The sequence below is a fragment of the Mus pahari genome, chromosome 18 (assembly GCF_900095145.1).
Source record: "Mus pahari chromosome 18, PAHARI_EIJ_v1.1, whole genome shotgun sequence".
Classification (NCBI taxonomy): Eukaryota; Metazoa; Chordata; class Mammalia; order Rodentia; family Muridae; genus Mus; species Mus pahari.
This window is the reverse complement of record NC_034607.1, coordinates 668,713-685,185: the sequence shown is the minus strand read 5'-3', so window position 1 is coordinate 685,185 and position 16,473 is coordinate 668,713. Positions and strand designations below refer to the sequence as shown.

The following is a 16,473-nucleotide window of genomic DNA, read 5'->3' as shown; positions in this document are numbered from 1 at the left end:
CATCTCAGTAGAGCCTGAAATACTGCAGGACAATGCCGTCTGATTAACCCCTAGCTGAAACCATACTTCCCAAAATTATCAGGCTCCCTGTGCAACCAGATCCTAAACCACTAACGACTTTGAATGGCATATCAACCGTCTTTCTTCCCTCCAAGTCACACATTGAAAGACTTCTTTCTCCAAGTGCAGGATCACCTCTTCACCCAAAACCTTAAAATAGATACTCTTGCCCTTTCTGTATAGTCTATTTCCTTTTAGGCCTCACTGTTCTGTTTGACATTAACCTGACAGAAATGAACGTTTTCTTAAACGATCCTTTAGCTTTAACAATATTAAAACAATGAATCCCAAGAAATTGAGATTTCTCTGGGAATCTGGTGTTGGGAGAAGAAAACCCTGGGCCAGCCAGAGCTGATACTCCTGTCTCCTCCAGGAAAGGGATGGACAACCTCACAGAGATGGTGATGGTCCCGTAATGGGTGACGTCACCTCTCATCCCGGACTGCTAAGTATGCCCTGGGCTTTTACTTAAATTTCAGTCTCACTTTGGAAACCCCAAGATAGATTAGTGGGGTCACTGGATCTTCTGTGCCTCTTCCCAACATAGCCACATTGCATAAACTGATTTTTTTTCTTCTGGTTTTCCCTATTAATTTGCATGTTTGTCTTCATGAGGTTAGGTGGCTGAACCTGACTTCTTATAGACTGTGACCTCGAGTTTAGTAACAGCCACCAGGAACAATCTGACTCAGTGTCTCTCTTGCATCTGACCCTCGTATATATCTGCATGGACAAGCTGAGCTGTACAGCACCTCCTGCCTAAACACTATTTGGAGTCAGAGAGGAGTGTGCTTGTGGGGCACACCAGAAGTCACTGGGTCAAGTTAAGGACTGGGTCTTGTTAAAGTGTGAGGACTTTGCTGGTCTGTTTGACCTCTTTCCATAAATTCCACTTTCTCTATGCCTTCAAAAATGTCATTCCTTCATATATGTTTTCTGTGCTATTGACTAAGTATGGATAACCTCCATCCCTCCCTCAAACACACTCTCTCTGTCTCTCTGTCCCTCCCTGTCCCTCCCTCCCTCCTCCTCTCCCTCCCTCCCTTCCTCCCTCTCTCCCTCTCTCCTATTCCAGACCTATGATGCGATGGGCTGTTTCCATAGACACCGAGTCTGGAATTCCCTCTGTGCTTCTGTAACTCCATCAGAAAGGGGAGGAAGCAAGAATTGCCCGCTGAGCAAGTGTCCGGTCGGGAAAGCTGGGACGGGGCTCTGCTTCTGCCCTTCCCCACTGTGGGGCCAGCGAGGCTCTGGGAAACTATTCTATGCGGCCTGGGTAGGCTTGAACCTAACATTTCTAATTTGAATCTCACTGTGGTAGGTGAGTGTGCTCCTCCAGTCGCTAAAGCTTTAGGAGGCGGGTCTGTGGGTTGATGGCCAACCAGGCAAGTTGTTTGGGGATGCATATCCAATGAAATATCCAGGCATTAGGAAGATGGCCGCTACGGATCACTGAAACATCCCCTTTTTGGTCCCCGCCTTATGTGGGGATCTGGATTCTTAGCATCTGTGGAGGGAATCTCCAGGTCTCTCGCCTCCATTTCTGCCTCACCTTCACTGACTGCAGGAACCACAAGAGGATACTAGGACATCGTGCCTCTGAATGGTTCGTGCGGGCGAGTGTGGTAGTGGGGTACAGCTCTGGTCTGCGGAGGAGTCTCCTCTGACTCTGATGAGGCTCAGAGCGGGATCCTCCGGGTGGAGCTGGCCAGAGCCACTGTCCTGTCTCTTGCTGAGCGCTCACTGAAGCAGTCACATCTGGGCTCTCGCAGTGCCGGGTCTATGCAGAATGGGTGGTGTTGACAGAGGGTGGTGGAGACTAGGGTTGGGGGTTCGTGCACCAGAGGAGATAAGAGGTGTGTTGACTCCAGGATCCTGTGCATGTTATTCTGAAACATACAGTGGCATGAATCTTGTTTACACTGTCACGATTTATTAAATAGCCAATAAATTCTTTTTCCTTGACTACAATTTTCCAAGTAAGCCCGATTACGCCTTCTCTCTGGCCGTGGGCAGCCACTGCTCTTTTATTCCAATCTTAATCACTAACATTAAACCACACATTAACATTTCACACAATAATGAACCAATACACAGGTTGCAGAATGGCTAAAAAAGTGTTAGAAAGGCTTGAAAGCACACAAAGCTTTACTGGAATCCAGGCACTGAAGCTAATACGGGGACAAAGAGGGCTGTTGGGAATCGATTAATTCTCATCAATCAACTGAGCCAGAGAAACTGCGCTGAAACCGAGGACAAAGGCGGGAGGGAGTTCTTGCCCTTCTCTTGACAGCTGACCCTGTGATCACTGCCTGTGTGCCACACTCTGGTTTTGGGGTGCTCCTTATATAAATTCAGGTGAGGGGTTGCATATATTGTGGTTGATAAGCTCATGTGTCTAGTGCTTTAGATAAAATTTGGTACATTTTCAGGATTTGTTTACTGATGTCACTTTGCACCTCCTGGAGCGCTGGCAAATGGTAGCTCTTTTCCGTCTATGGGCCCTTATGCTTAACATCCAAGCAAATCAGATTAAAGTTGCTGCTTAACACAATGGAGCCATTCTAGGCTTGGCATAACCTGCAGCATGAACTAACTATAAGCAGTTCCCTGCCTTTTCCTTGTCCTGTGTTTCTCTCATCTCAGTGGCACCTGCTTTTCCAATGAGCCTTGCAGGTTGCTCTAGTTTTATCCTGTGGCTGTAGTAACATACTGACTGAAAGAAAGCAGCATGGCTCAGGAGGAAAGGGTCCTTTTGGCTTATATTTCCAGGTCACAGTCCATCACTGAAGGAACTCGGAGGGGAAGCTCAGGCAAGCACTGGAAGCAGACAGCATGGAGGAATGCTATCTGGCTTATAACCTCATGCTAAAATAGCTTTCTTATACAGCCCAGGACCACTTGCCGAGGGAAGGTTCTTTTCACAGTAGACTGGGCCTTCCCACATCAATTAACTATCCACATGCTAATCTGATCCAGACAATTTCTCAATTGAGATGCTCATCTCAGATAACTATAGACTGTGTCATGTTGACAGTTGAAACTAACCAGGATACAGATTCAAGGGAATCTTCCTCTAAATTCCCTGACCTGTGCTTCCAGGCTAAGAATTCTTAGGACTGGCATTGAATCCCTGACTTTCCAAGCCATCTACCTGGGATAGACAGGGTTGGCCTCTGTCAACATTGTAATTGATTTGGTTTGTTTCTAAATAGTGTTTGAAAATGGAAGTCCTGATGGAGGTAAGCCATGACAGTATTGTAAATGTACTGTGAAAGGAAAAAGCCCTCCGTGTTGGCTTACAAGCTTCTCATAGCGTTGAGCTAAAGAAAGCTGTTCTTTAACCAGAATAAAAAGGAACAGACAAAACATAGGAGAGCCTGATGTGATCAAGGTGCCACCGTTAGCTCCCAGATTAGAACAGTTCGCTCTGAGGTCACCTGTGCTTAGGACAACAGTAAGGACTGGTATGTGCTGGCTCAGGCTAGAAGGAATCAGTCAGTGCTCACACGCCTAGAAGAAAGACACAAACTTTAGGAAAATCTGCCTAGAAGAATATTTTATGTCTCGACCAAGTGTTAAGGCTAAAAATCTGTATTGATCTGTCCAAATTATTTCCCAGAGCTGAGCATGTCAACCAGGTTTATTCTTGTGTGTGTAAACACTCCCTGTAATTCTTACATAGTCTTTTAAGGACTCCAGAATTTGGAGTGTATAGATTCTCACTGTCTTTGTTTTCAGATTTTCTTAATGTGTGATGAAGATTGGTTGGCAACATAAGCATCTAATTATTACCAACTTTATCACATACCCCACATTCAAATTTTAACTCCTACAGAGGTTTTCAATAACCCACTTTGACTCTTTGTGACATGTTTAAGCTTTCTAGCCTTGTCCTCACAGCTTTGTTTGTTTGTTTGTTTGTTGACAAGGTTTCTCTGTGTAGCCCTGGCCATCCTAGAACTAGCTCTGTAGACCAGCCTGGCCTCAATCTGCCTGCCTGCCTGCCTCTGCCTCCTGAGTACTGCGGTTAAGGATGTGTGTGGCACTACACCTGGCTACACTCACAGCTTAGGAAAGTTTTTCCTTGTTGTTATGTACATGCCATGGTCTCCCAGTGGAGGCCAGAGGCCAACCTTTTGCAGTCAGTTCTTTCCTTCCACACTTACATGAGTTCCAGGGTTCAAACTGAAGAGGCCACTGGGCCGTATTTGCTGACCCACTTTCTCTTACTTCTGTTTTAAAAGACTTATTTGTTTGTTTTATGTATGTGAGTACACTGTAGCTCTCTTCAGACACACCACAAGAGGGCATCAGATCCTATTTACAGATGGTTGTGAGCTGCCATGTGGTTGCTGGCAACTGAACTCAGGACCTCTGGAAGAGCAGTCAGTGCTCTTAACCACTGAGCCATCTCTCCAGCCCCCACTTACTTCTTTTTTATGCCTACTTTAGAGCCGTTCTTTTTTTTTTTTTTTCAAAGATTTCTTTCTTTCTAGAAATATATGCAAAAACAGACTCTAGAGCAGTTCTTTACATCAGAACAATACTACCTGAAGGTCCTTTCTCCTTTGAAAGCAGTTCCCTTTTAGCTTTAATGTTCTTGTTCTAAAATTATATCATATTGCTATAATTTTAAATACCTTCTTTTTTTAAGTTGGTCATTACTTTTGTCTTATTTTTTTTTACAGAATTTAGAAAACATTTCTTAATAAAATGGCTTCATGTTTATAGAGATGTATTTTGTTTAAAATTATTAGAGTAAGTGTGCATATGTGAGAAGATGCCCATGGACTGCATGGATCTGGAGTTCCAGGTGGTTGTTGTGGGACACTAAGAATGGAGTTAGTGAGACGTCTGAGTGCTCGTGAGAAAACGCCAAGAAAACAAGACAAGAATAGGATCTGACCCCAGTTTCCTCAAAAATGCGAAATTGATATTGGAGTGTGTTTTTGTGTCCCTCTCAGGTGTAACAGACAGGGTGAGGTTACTTCACATTGTTCATTACAACTGTCTACTGTTATTTGTTTATGTGTCTACAGAAACACATTTTGCCATGAGCGGTTTGTCCACCAAATGCGACTTGTCCGTGTGATCGTACAATTTACACATGTGACTCCTCTTAACCCTCAGAGTAAAAATTGTCTGATGCTCTGAATTAAGTTGGCTATTGCATGAGACTTTAGTCTGCCTCATTTATTGCCCCATTCTCCCAGCTGAAGAAGCTCTATATACTACACATGGCATTAAAACAAAAATATATCCTGTAATATTTTTGTGTTTTTCAAAGAAACCAAAACTCCAAAATTGTCAGTACATTCTAGTTACATCATGAACTAGGAACTAGTCGGAATAATTTAACTTATTCATCTTCTGAGTCGTTCTGTTTTTGCATATACCATATAAAAATGCAAGCACATGTAGATAATATTTATATTCATGTAACTATATATATGAATTTAAGCATGAACACTTTACAGATTATCTTTTAAACACTGTTGTTTTGTAGTATCCAATGACTCTTCCTCCAAGCCTGCTTTGCCTCTTTTGGTTTTTAGCCTGGAAGTTAGGATCAGGCTGGTCTTCAGCCCCCCAGGATCTCGCTTCTGCCTCTTCAGTCACAGGATTTAAGGCGTGTGCCATCAGCCCAGCCCAAACCTGGACATTTTAAAGACAGGATTTTAGTATTAACAGTGTAGAAAAGTTACAACTTCATTAGCCGTATCTGTAAGTAGTAACAAGTTTTTAAATTGAAATTTTGTTTTCATTTTAACTACTATGGGGGCTATGATTAGAAACTTGGGTGAGAGGGAAAAAGTTCACATTTTAATTTATAGTTTTGGTTTTTTATAGTAGAGAAAGCCTACATATTCAGGTGAAAGTTCTCATACCTTGAAAGTTGTAAGCTAAAAGCTATCTTTAACATGTAAAATATTGGGCTGGAGAGATGGCTCAGTGGTTAGGAGCGCTGACTGCTCTTCCAGAGATCCTGAGTTCAAATCCCAGCAACCACATGGTGGCTCACAACCATCTGTAATGGAATCCAATGCCCTCTTCTGGAGTGTCTAAAGACAGCTATGGTGTACTTGTATAAATAATAAATAAATAATGTTTTTTAAAAAATGTAAGATATCTCTGAATGTGCTCAATCTCATCCAACCTTGGAAGCTAAGCAGGATCTAGCTTGGTTAGCATTTGGATGAGATTCCATCTGGGAATATGGTGCACTGCGGGCTCTTTCTTTTTTAAAAAAGTAAGATATTAGCAATAATTTATTTTGGGTTACATTGTTTAAAGAATATAGTTTACAACCAGGTTTAAAATGCAATGAGTCATCTGTTGTGAAGTAGATTCCTGAGGGATGGCGTTTGTCTGCATTGGCTATGAAGCACCTTGACTGGAAACGTCAGGCCGTGTCATTTCATGATTTTGACCCTAAGGAAGCAGTATTTATTTTCTTTCTTTCGTTCGTTCTTTCTTTCTTTTATTTTTATTTTTAAATTCACTTCACATAGTTTTCTATCACAGCCCCCAACCCTCCTTCTCAGCCCCGCCCTTACAAATCTTTCCCCCCACTGGCCCCTCCTCTTCTCCTCAGAGAATGGGAGCCCCACTTGAGTACCACCTCACGCTGGGGCATCTAGTTCTAGTAGGACTAGGTGCATCCTCTTCCACTGAGGCCCAACCAGGCTGTTCAGTTAGGAGAAGGGGATTCAAAGGCAGGGAACAGAGACAGAAACAACCTCTGCCACACGTGTTAGGGACCCCACATGAAGACCAAGCTGCACATTTGCTACAAATGTGTAGGGGGGTCTAGGTCCAGCTCCTGCGTGCTCCTGGGTTGGTGGCCTAGGCTCTGTGAGCCCACATGGTCCCAGGTTAGTTGACTCTGTGGGTTTTCTTGTGGTGTCCTTGACCCCCTCCGACTTGCTCACTTCTCTCCCCGACTCCCCAGGTTCCGCCTGATGTTTGGCCGTGGGTGTCTGCATCTGCCTCCATCCATTGCTGGATGAAGCCTCCAGCTAGTCACCAGGGTGGCTGCCCTCCCCTCGCCCTGATTTGCATTCTCACTTCCAGCCCTCTCCAGCCTCCTTTTTTCCCCATACCTGATCATCATCCCCTTTCTTCTTTCAGCTCCTGTCCTACCCAGTTGCCTCTCTCTGTCCACCTTCAATGACTGTTTAGTTTCCCCTAAGTGTGAATCAAGCATCCTCCTTGGGGACCTTATTTCCCAGTTGTATTGGGTTCGTGGATTGTAACATGGTTGTCCTGCACTTTATGGCTAATGTCTACTTATAAGTGAGTGCGTGCCATTCATGTCTTACTAGCTTTGAGTTACCTCACTCAGGATGATATTCTCAAGTTCTTTCCATTTGTCTGCAAAATTCATGATGTCTTTGTTTTAATAGCTCATTAGTGTTCCACTGTGTAGATAGATGTACCACATTTTCTTTATCCATTCTTCAGTTGAGGGACATGTAGGTTGTTCTCAGTTTCTGGCTATTATAAATAAAGCTGCTATGAGCATAGTTGAGCAAGCGTGCCTGTGGTACAGAGGAGCATCTTTTGGGGATATGCCCAGGAGTGGTATAGCTGGGTCTTGAGGTAGAACTTTTCCCAGTTTTCTGAGAAACCACCAGATTGGTTTCCAAAGTGGTTGTACCAGTTTGCACTCCCACCAGCGATGCAGGAGTGTTCCCTTTTCTCCATATCCTCAAAAGCATGTGTTATCTCTTGAGTTTTTGATCTTAGCCATTCTAATGGATGTAAGATGGAATAGAAAAATTGTTTTGATTTGCGTTTCCCTGTTGACTAAGGACATTGAAGATTTCTTTTTTCTTTTTCTTTTTCTTTTTTTTTTTTTAGACAGGGTTTCTCTGTGTAGCCCCAGCTGTCCTGGAACTCACTTTGTAGACCAGGTTGGCCTCGAACTTAGAAATCCGCCTGCCTTTGCCTCCCAAGTGCTGGGTTTAAAGGCATATGCCACCACGCACAGCTGAAGATTTCTTAGAGTGCTTCTTGGCCATTTGAAATTCCTCTGTTGAGAATTCTCTGTTTAGGTCTGCACCCCATTTTTAAATTGGGGTACTTATTTTTATTTAGACTACTTATTTTTATTTGGAGTACTTATTTTCTTTAACTAGATGTCATAGGAAACATACTGTGTCTCTGTTTGCCTTCTTAGTGGTTGCTGAAGTTTCCTGGCCCTTTCAAAAGGGAAGCCAAGCCTGAAGTGGGGGTGGGGGGGATCCAGAATCTGTTTTCTTTTCCTCTCTCTTTTTTTTTTTTCCTGTTTTCTATAACATCTCTAATTCTTCCTGCCTTTTATACTGTCTCACTTATCTTTTCTTTTTTCACACTGAAACAATGTCTTACCTCTGGATAAAACTAGTTCATAATCTTACACCCCCCTCTGCTTTTTCTTTAAAAGCTTTATTTTAAAGACATGTCCTCACTGGGACAAAACCATATCCTCATACCATCATCCTTTTAACATCTTCCTCGAGAGCATCGCAGAGCGACACTCAGGCTTCCATGGTGATATTCCAGTGCTGCTGCACATTGCCTGAGCATTGATGCCCTGGGAGACTCTTAATTTTGCATCTTTCATTTCTTTCAAGTCAGGACTATGTGGATGGCACTCCCAAGGCTTGCTGCAGATTCTGATGGAGCCTCTGCCAGTTGCAGCTTAGTGCTCAGAGGCATTTCCTGCTGTCCTAATGCCTCCAGAGAAAATTTTGGTTTAAAGGTGCTAATCTCAAATTACAGCTCCATTCTCAGCCTTTGTGTCTTGTAAATTGTAGTAAACATGTCCCCTTAAATGAACTGTTTGACTTATTCAATGGATTTTCTAACCGAAAGCTTAAGACGCCCCTATATTCCTCTTGTATAAATCATAGTGCACGCATGCACGCACGCGCAGTTTATTAGAGTGACTTACAGCCCCTGGAGCCTGTTATCCTAACTGCCGAGTCACCTCTCTGACTCTGCACCATAAGTCTTACTCGATTTTTATTTAAGAATACTCCATAGGAAAGCAGGAACACACTTCCAAATTTAGTTTATGGTGAATCGCAGAGTATATATTCAGAGAATATATTCAAGTCCCTCACAAGTGGTGAGAAGAGTGATAAATACCTACTTGTCTTAGTCACTGTTCTAGTGCTGTGAAGAGGCACCATGACCAAAGCAACTGTTTAGTGGTGTTTTTCCTCCCATGCCCCTGTTCCCAGAAATAATGAGTTTGAGACTCAATTATGTTTACAAACACCTTGGCTGTAAGCTTGGGCTTGTTCTCCAACTACATCATAACTTATACTCTGTTTATTCTAATCTAAGTTCGGTCATGTGGCTAGTTACAGTCTGCTCAGATCTCATGTGTCTGTGCCTCCCCATCCCCACCTGCACAAGTGCAGGCCTAGCTCTATCCCAGAATCCTTTATGTCTACCGGATGCCTCACCTTCTATTCTACCCTTTCCTGTGGGCCATAGGTTTTTTAATTGACAGGAGGTGTATCCATACAGTGCACAAGAGATTCACTCTATACAACTCTGGTTTTGGTAAGACAGGAGGGTGCTAAGAATGGAACTCCAGTCCTTTGGAAAACTATCCAGTGCTCACAACCAGAACAACTATTTTTCTAGGCAAGTTTTCTCCGTGTAGTCCTGGCTGTCCTGGAACTCGCTGTGGAGACCAGTCTGGCCAGAAACTCAGAAATCGACCTGTCTCTGCCACCTGAGAGCTGAGGCATGTGCCACCACTGCCTAGCTAGAACCTGCTTCTTAAAAATTCCTTATTCAGAAAATATGCTGAGTCTAACCAAATAGGTTCTCTCTGATAACCATATGGAAATGCAGTATGTATTCAGGAAGAACAAGTGATATAAAGGTCACAGATTGTTGACATAAACTGTTTAAGAAAGCCACATCATTTTTATAGTTATGTATGGAGGAGTCACTCTTAATCATAGTTCCCAGATACCAAAAGAAATAGGGCTTTTTCCTTCAGCATTTATAAGAATATGTAGTCTTGGTACAGCAAACATCATATTTTCTTTGGGGGGGGTTAAATAATCCAATTTCTTATAAAAGTTGTTACAGTGACCCAGTGAACAAAAACTTATGAGGGAAAAGTTGTCCTATCTGCTGCTGTTTTACCAGATTGTTCCAGTCTACTGTCAGAATTGCTGCATTAGAGAATCTTAGTATGTATGAACAGTTTAAGAGTATGGTGACCAAGAAAACTTGCATATGTGTAACTTGGAATATGATGACATAGTAAGTTCTTATGAAACCTAGGTCTCTGGTAACAGGAAGTTCATCGGTGTGAAATTGTATGTGGGCTCTTTCAGGAGTTGGTGACCTTTGAGGATGTGGCTGTCCACTTCACCATGGAGGAGTGGGCTCTGCTGGATCTATATCAAAAGGAGCTCTACAAAGACGTGATGAAGGAAATATTGAGAAATGTGGTTTCCATAGGTAAAGACATTATCATCCTCATAATAGGTCATTCATCATTGCTGCTGCAGAAGCTGGGATATGGTAAAGAGCTATTTGGTTACACTTACCTGGCAGGGAGACACCACAATCAGGGGAATGCTTTCCTAGAGTGAGACTCATCCACTGTTCGGGGTATGTGCTGACCCCTGAGATTTCCCCAGATGCAGAAAACCTGAGTGCATGATTGGAGGAAGTGGGGGACTGTGTTCTCACTGTGACCTGAAAAAGGGGGAAGTGGGTAAATATGTGAGTGGGCTTACTACACGAATTTAGTTGGACTCTACTGATGTTTGTAGTGTAATATCATGATTCACAATGATTTATCTTAATTTGTATTTTAGGAGACATAAGGAAACACCAAAAGATTGAAAACGAATACCAAAATTCTGGGCGAAAACTAAGGTAATCCAAGCTCCTCAAGGTTTGTGGTGTCAGAACATTTTATCAAGAGATAAAAGACACAAATATATCAAGCTTCAGTCTGAGTTGATCTCAGGAAATTGCCACCAAGATTGCTGATATGTTTCATGTCATCAGTGAGAACATCTCAGATATTCGAGTGTTGGAAACGATGGGAGTATCCTGAAGCCAGGAGAGAACTTAATCATACTTCACATGTACAAACTTTACACCATATACATTATGGAAAATGAAGTATGAATTTATCGACCGTCTTAGCTAGGGGGTGCATATGAAACAAATCCCAGAGAACTCTTTTACACAAGAACTAATAGATGAGATAACATGCATAGGTAGGGGTGGGGTTTAGTCAAACACAGATGGTTCTTTGATTTAGGTGCCACTCAGCACTTCAAAGTGAGACTCTATCGCAAAAAAAAAAAAAAAAATCGCCTCAATGTAGATATCTGTCTTAGGGTTTCTATTGCTGTGAAGAGACACTATGACCACAGCAACTCTTTTTTTTTTCCTGGTTTTTTTGAGACAGGGTTTCTCTGTGTAGCCCTGGCTATCCTGGAACTCACTCTGTAGACCAGGCTGGCCTCGCACTCAGAAATCCACCTGCCTCTGCCTCCCAAGTGCTGGGAATAAAGGTGTGTGCCACCACTGCCCAGCTCACAGCAACTCTTATAAAGGAAAACATTTCACTGGAGCTGGATTACAGGTTCAAAGATTTAGTCTGTTACTGTCATGGCGTGGAGGCATGGTGGCATGCAGGCAGATGTGGTGCTGGAGAGGTAGCTGAGAGTTCTGCATCTGGATCTGCAGGCAGAAGGAAGAGATAGTGATGCCAAGCCTGGTTTGACCATCTCAAAGTCCACCCAGCGACACATTGCCTCCAACACGACCATACTTCCACTATTGACATCCCCTATGAGTTTATAGGGGCCATTTTTACTCAAACCACCACAACATTAAGTAGTTCAAAATACATGATTTTGTCATCAGTATTGTACATCAAATTGTGCACAATATTAGTATTGAAATCTCTGTTTAAATGTGACATACATTCGGTATTTGCCAAACATAGAAACAATATAATACAGCTTGTCATTGTGGGGTTTTTTCTTTTCAAAGATTGATTGATTGATTGATTGATTGATTGATTATATGTAAGTGCACTGTAGCTGTTTTCAGACACTCCAGAAGAGGGCGTCAGATCTTGTTACAGATGGTTGTGAGCCATGTGGTTCCTGGGATTTGAACTCAGGACCTTCGGAAGAACAGTAGGGTGCTCTTATCCACTGAGCCATCTCACCAGCCCTGTGGTTTTTTAAAAAAGAATTATTTATTTTTTATTTATATGAATACACTGCAGCTGTCTTCAGACACAACAGAAGAATGTATCAGATCCCATTACAGATGGTTGTGAGCCACCATGTGGTTGCTGGGGATTGAACTCAGGACCTCTGGAAGAGCAGTCAATGTTCTTAATCACTGAGCCATCTCTCCAGTCCGTCATTGTTTTTTATACCATTATGCTTCTTGCTTTAATCATAGCTGTCCTCAAATCATGCTGCATAACATCCAGTCAAAATATGTTCAAAATCATCAGAAAGTATAAAACTAATATTTCTACTAGTAAATTATTAATAATCAAAAACTGAGCAATTCACTTTTTCCTTTCTTACAGATGTCAGCTTGTGGAGAAACTCCGTGACTGTAAAGAGGGTCATGAGTGTGCAGAGATCTTCAAACTCTCCACAGAGGGCACTGGGAACCATAAATTTTATCCAGGAGTACATATATGTAAAAGAAATGGGTTTGTTAATGTACTCATTGGCCATTTAGCTCTAAATGTGCGGCTGAAACCTAGGCCAGGGCAGAAGTTAAATGAAGTTCGGGAAGATGGAGAGAACGTGTATTCTAAGGAATCCGAGGGCACCTCCAGCTCTTCCCCGTCTCCTCAGAAGCATCAAAATGCTGAGCCTGCAGAAAAACCTGATAAAACCAAACAGCCCGATGAAGACCTCAGACCTGGTCAGAACCCTGAAAGGACTCCTGCTGAAGACAGACACCACAGATGTCAGCAGTGTGGGAAAGCTTGCACTTCTCTCCACTCCTTGAAGAGGCATGAACAACATTACCATGCAAAGAAATGCTTTAAGTGTAAGCAGTGTGGGAAAGCCTTCCCTTTCCCAAGTTCCCTACAAGTCCACGAAAGGATCCACACTGGTGAGAAGCCCTATGCGTGTAAGCAGTGTGGGAAGACCTTTGCACATTCCAGTTCTCTCCTAAGACATGAAAGAATTCACACTGGCTCCAGTCCCCATGAGTGTAAACTGTGTAGGAAAACCTTTACTCGTTTGAATTCGCTTTTAAGGCACAAAATAATTCATACCGGTGAAAAGCCCTATGTGTGTAATCAGTGTGGGAAAGCTTTCTCTCGATCCGCCTCCCTTCAGAGACACACAAGACTCCACACTGGAGAGAAACCCTATGTGTGTAAGCAGTGTGGGAAAGCCTTCATCACCTGTACTTACCTGCAGGTTCATGAGCGAACTCACACTGGGGAAAAACCGTATGTATGTAAGGATTGTGGGAGCGCCTTCATGCTTTGGACCCAATTCCAAAAGCATAAAGTAGTTCACAGCGGTGTGAATCCCTTTGTTTGCAAGCAATGTGGGAAAGCTTTCACCCGTCTTGGTTCCCTACAAATACATGAGAGAATTCACACTGGTGAGAAGCCCTATGTGTGTAAGCAGTGTGGGAAAGCCTTCATCACCTGTACTTACCTGCAGGTTCATGAGCGAACTCACACTGGGGAAAAACCGTATGTATGTAAGGATTGTGGGAGCGCCTTCATGCTTTGGACCCAATTCCAAAAGCATAAAGTAGTTCACAGCGGTGTGAATCCCTTTGTTTGCAAGCAATGTGGGAAAGCTTTCACCCGTCTTGGTTCCCTACAAATACATGAGAGAATTCACACTGGTGAGAAGCCCTATGTGTGTAAGCAGTGTGCAAAAGCCTTCATGTCTTTGACTCAGTTAAGACGACATGAAATAATCCACAGTGGCATCAAACCTTACATGTGCAAACAATGTGGAAAGGGCTTTCTCTGCTCTACTACTCTCCGGAGTCATGAGAAGATGCACAGTGGCAATAACCCGTATGTGTGTTCACAATGTGAGAAGGTTGTGAGTTCTGAGAGCGCTTTGCGGAAACATAAAATGATTCACACTGGAGAGAAGCCGTGTGTCTGTAAGCAATGTGGCAAGACATTCACTCATTTAAGTTCCCTTCAGTACCATGCGCTGATGCACAGCGGAGAGAAACCCCATGAATGTAAGAAATGCGGGAAAGGCTTTCGGTCTTTTAGTCACCTTAAAAAGCACGAGAGAACTCAACACTAAATAGAAAACTATCTGCATGTAAGCAATATGGGAAAGCCATTCTCAGTGGCACAAATCCATAGGTTTGTTTTTAAGAAGTGTTTACAGCCTTTAAATGGCTGTGGCGGTTTTCACATAAACTCACTGGAGAAAAGGGGGACTTTTTGCTACCAGTATGTTAAAGTCTTCTATAGGGTTGATTAAAAACAAAAACAAGAACCCATGAAATAGCCAGAGTGGAGGGGAATCTTTTAAAAAATAATATCGAAGCCAGGCAGTGGTGGTGCATGCCTTTAGTCCCAGTACTTGGGAGGCAGAGGCTGGTGAATCCCTGTGAGTTCAAGGCCAGCCTGGTCTACAGGGGGAGTCTTAGGACAGCGGAGGCTGTCCTGTCTCAAAACAGGGAAACCCTGTCTCAAAAAAAAAAAAAAAAGCTTAATTGATGAAGGAGGAAGAGGAAGGGGGGAAGGAGGAGGAAGAAGAAGAGGAAGAGGAGGAGAGGAAGAAGAAGAAGAAGAAGAAGAAGAAGAAGAAGAAGAAGAAGAAGAAGAAGAAGAAGAAGAAGAAGAAGAAATGGTTTTTTATATTAAAAGTTTTCTTCAATTACATGAGTAAACTCACACTGGTGAAAAGCTGTATGAGTGCAAGTGATGCTTAAACTTTTTGTGGTCCCAAATCATGGGAAAGGCATGGCATTGATTAGATTGTAGAGAAACCTGGTGCATGTTTACAATGTAGAAAGTCTTCACTTCTCTGCTTCCTCCAAATATGTATGAGAAGTCAACTAGAGGGGGCTGGAGAGATGCCCCAGTGGTGAAGAGCACTGACTGTTCTTAGAGAGGATTCAGGTTTGATTCCCAACACCCACACGGAGGGCCACAACTGTCCCAACTTCAATTCTAAGAGACCCAGTGCCCTCTTCTGAGCTCGGTGGGGCCTTCATGTATGTGCATGGCACACAGACATATGCGGGCAAATTACCCACACACAAAATAAAAAAAAGTCATAGCAGAGAGAAACCCTCTGTGTGTAGGTAATACTGAAAAGCCTCTCGTTAGCACATTTAATTTCACAGACATGAAAGAGCCTACTCTAGAGTAACCTTAGATGTGGGGTTTACTTAAAAAATCTTTCTAGACTATGTGTTTCATGTGTGTAAGTGCTTTGCCTGCATGTGTGAGTGTGTGTCACATATGTGCAGTGTCTGCCCTGCCCTGAAGAGTGCTTGGAGTTACACATGGCTGTGAGCAGCCTTGCAGGTGCTGGGATGTGAACACAAGCCCTTTGCAAACACAGGGAGTGCTCTTAAAGACCGAGCCATCTCTCCAGCCCAGGAGTTCATTCTGGACTCCTGTTTCTAAACTTTGTTTTACAAAATAAGCGTAAGCTGAGTATGTGAGATAGGATGGCAGCTTATACCCTTGGAATGGAGAACAGTAATCAGCACATGTGAAGAAAACAAGACAAAAAAAAAACAAAACAGCTGTAGAAAGAAAAGTAAACTATTGTGAAGTGATTCTGTTTTCTTAAAGCAGCAATCTAGAGTTTAATGGGCGATCTCTTCTTGCATCAAATCTGGCATGCTTCCGTTTGCATTGTGAATTGTGTTAGAGTCATTGTTGAACTGACTTTTAATTGTAACCTACCAATATTCATAAATGCCTTTCTTCAAGCAATTGTAGTTAATTAAAAATGACTTTTTGAGAATATTGGAATTTTTGCACTGCTTTCATGTGCCTGGGTCTGACCATTTTGTGTGTACTTTTATATTTTTTATGAACAAAATATACTATTAAGTGTGTGTATGTAAGACCGTGCATTTGTATATATGGTGTGTGTGTGTGTGTGTGTGTGTGTGTGTCCGTGTTCATACTGAGGTAGGTGTAACAATAACAATGGGTGGCTTGCTTTATCACTCTCTGCCTTGCTCTCTTGAGAAAGCATCTCTCACTGAACTACGAACTAAACTGGCAGCCAGCCAAACCCAGCCGTCCACCCCTCTGCACTCCCCCATAGTTCTGGGTGTATGGGCATGACTGAATCCAGGGTTGCAGCCATTCCCAGGTTTACATGTGTGCTAAGGATTCAAACTCAGGTCCTCATGCTTGCAAAGTGCTTTCAC

General features: G+C 42.9%; 1 protein-coding gene and 1 non-coding gene across 2 annotated transcripts; both read left to right on the top strand.

Annotated features, from left to right (window-relative positions):
• Positions 1-1,526: 1,526 nt before the first annotated feature.
• On the top strand, positions 1,527-14,619 carry LOC110335666 (zinc finger protein 791-like). The gene is made up of 4 exons (XM_029531163.1): positions 1,527-1,666; positions 10,413-10,539; positions 10,902-10,962; positions 12,653-14,619. Exons 1-4 carry the CDS (start codon positions 1,664-1,666, stop codon positions 14,370-14,372), a joined length of 1,911 nt encoding a protein of 636 aa, XP_029387023.1. The 5' UTR covers positions 1,527-1,663; the 3' UTR covers positions 14,373-14,619.
• LOC115062530 lies at positions 10,621-10,782 on the top strand. The gene has a single exon (XR_003842476.1). It is a non-coding gene; the product is annotated as a U1 spliceosomal RNA (small nuclear RNA).
• Positions 14,620-16,473: the final 1,854 nt, after the last annotated feature.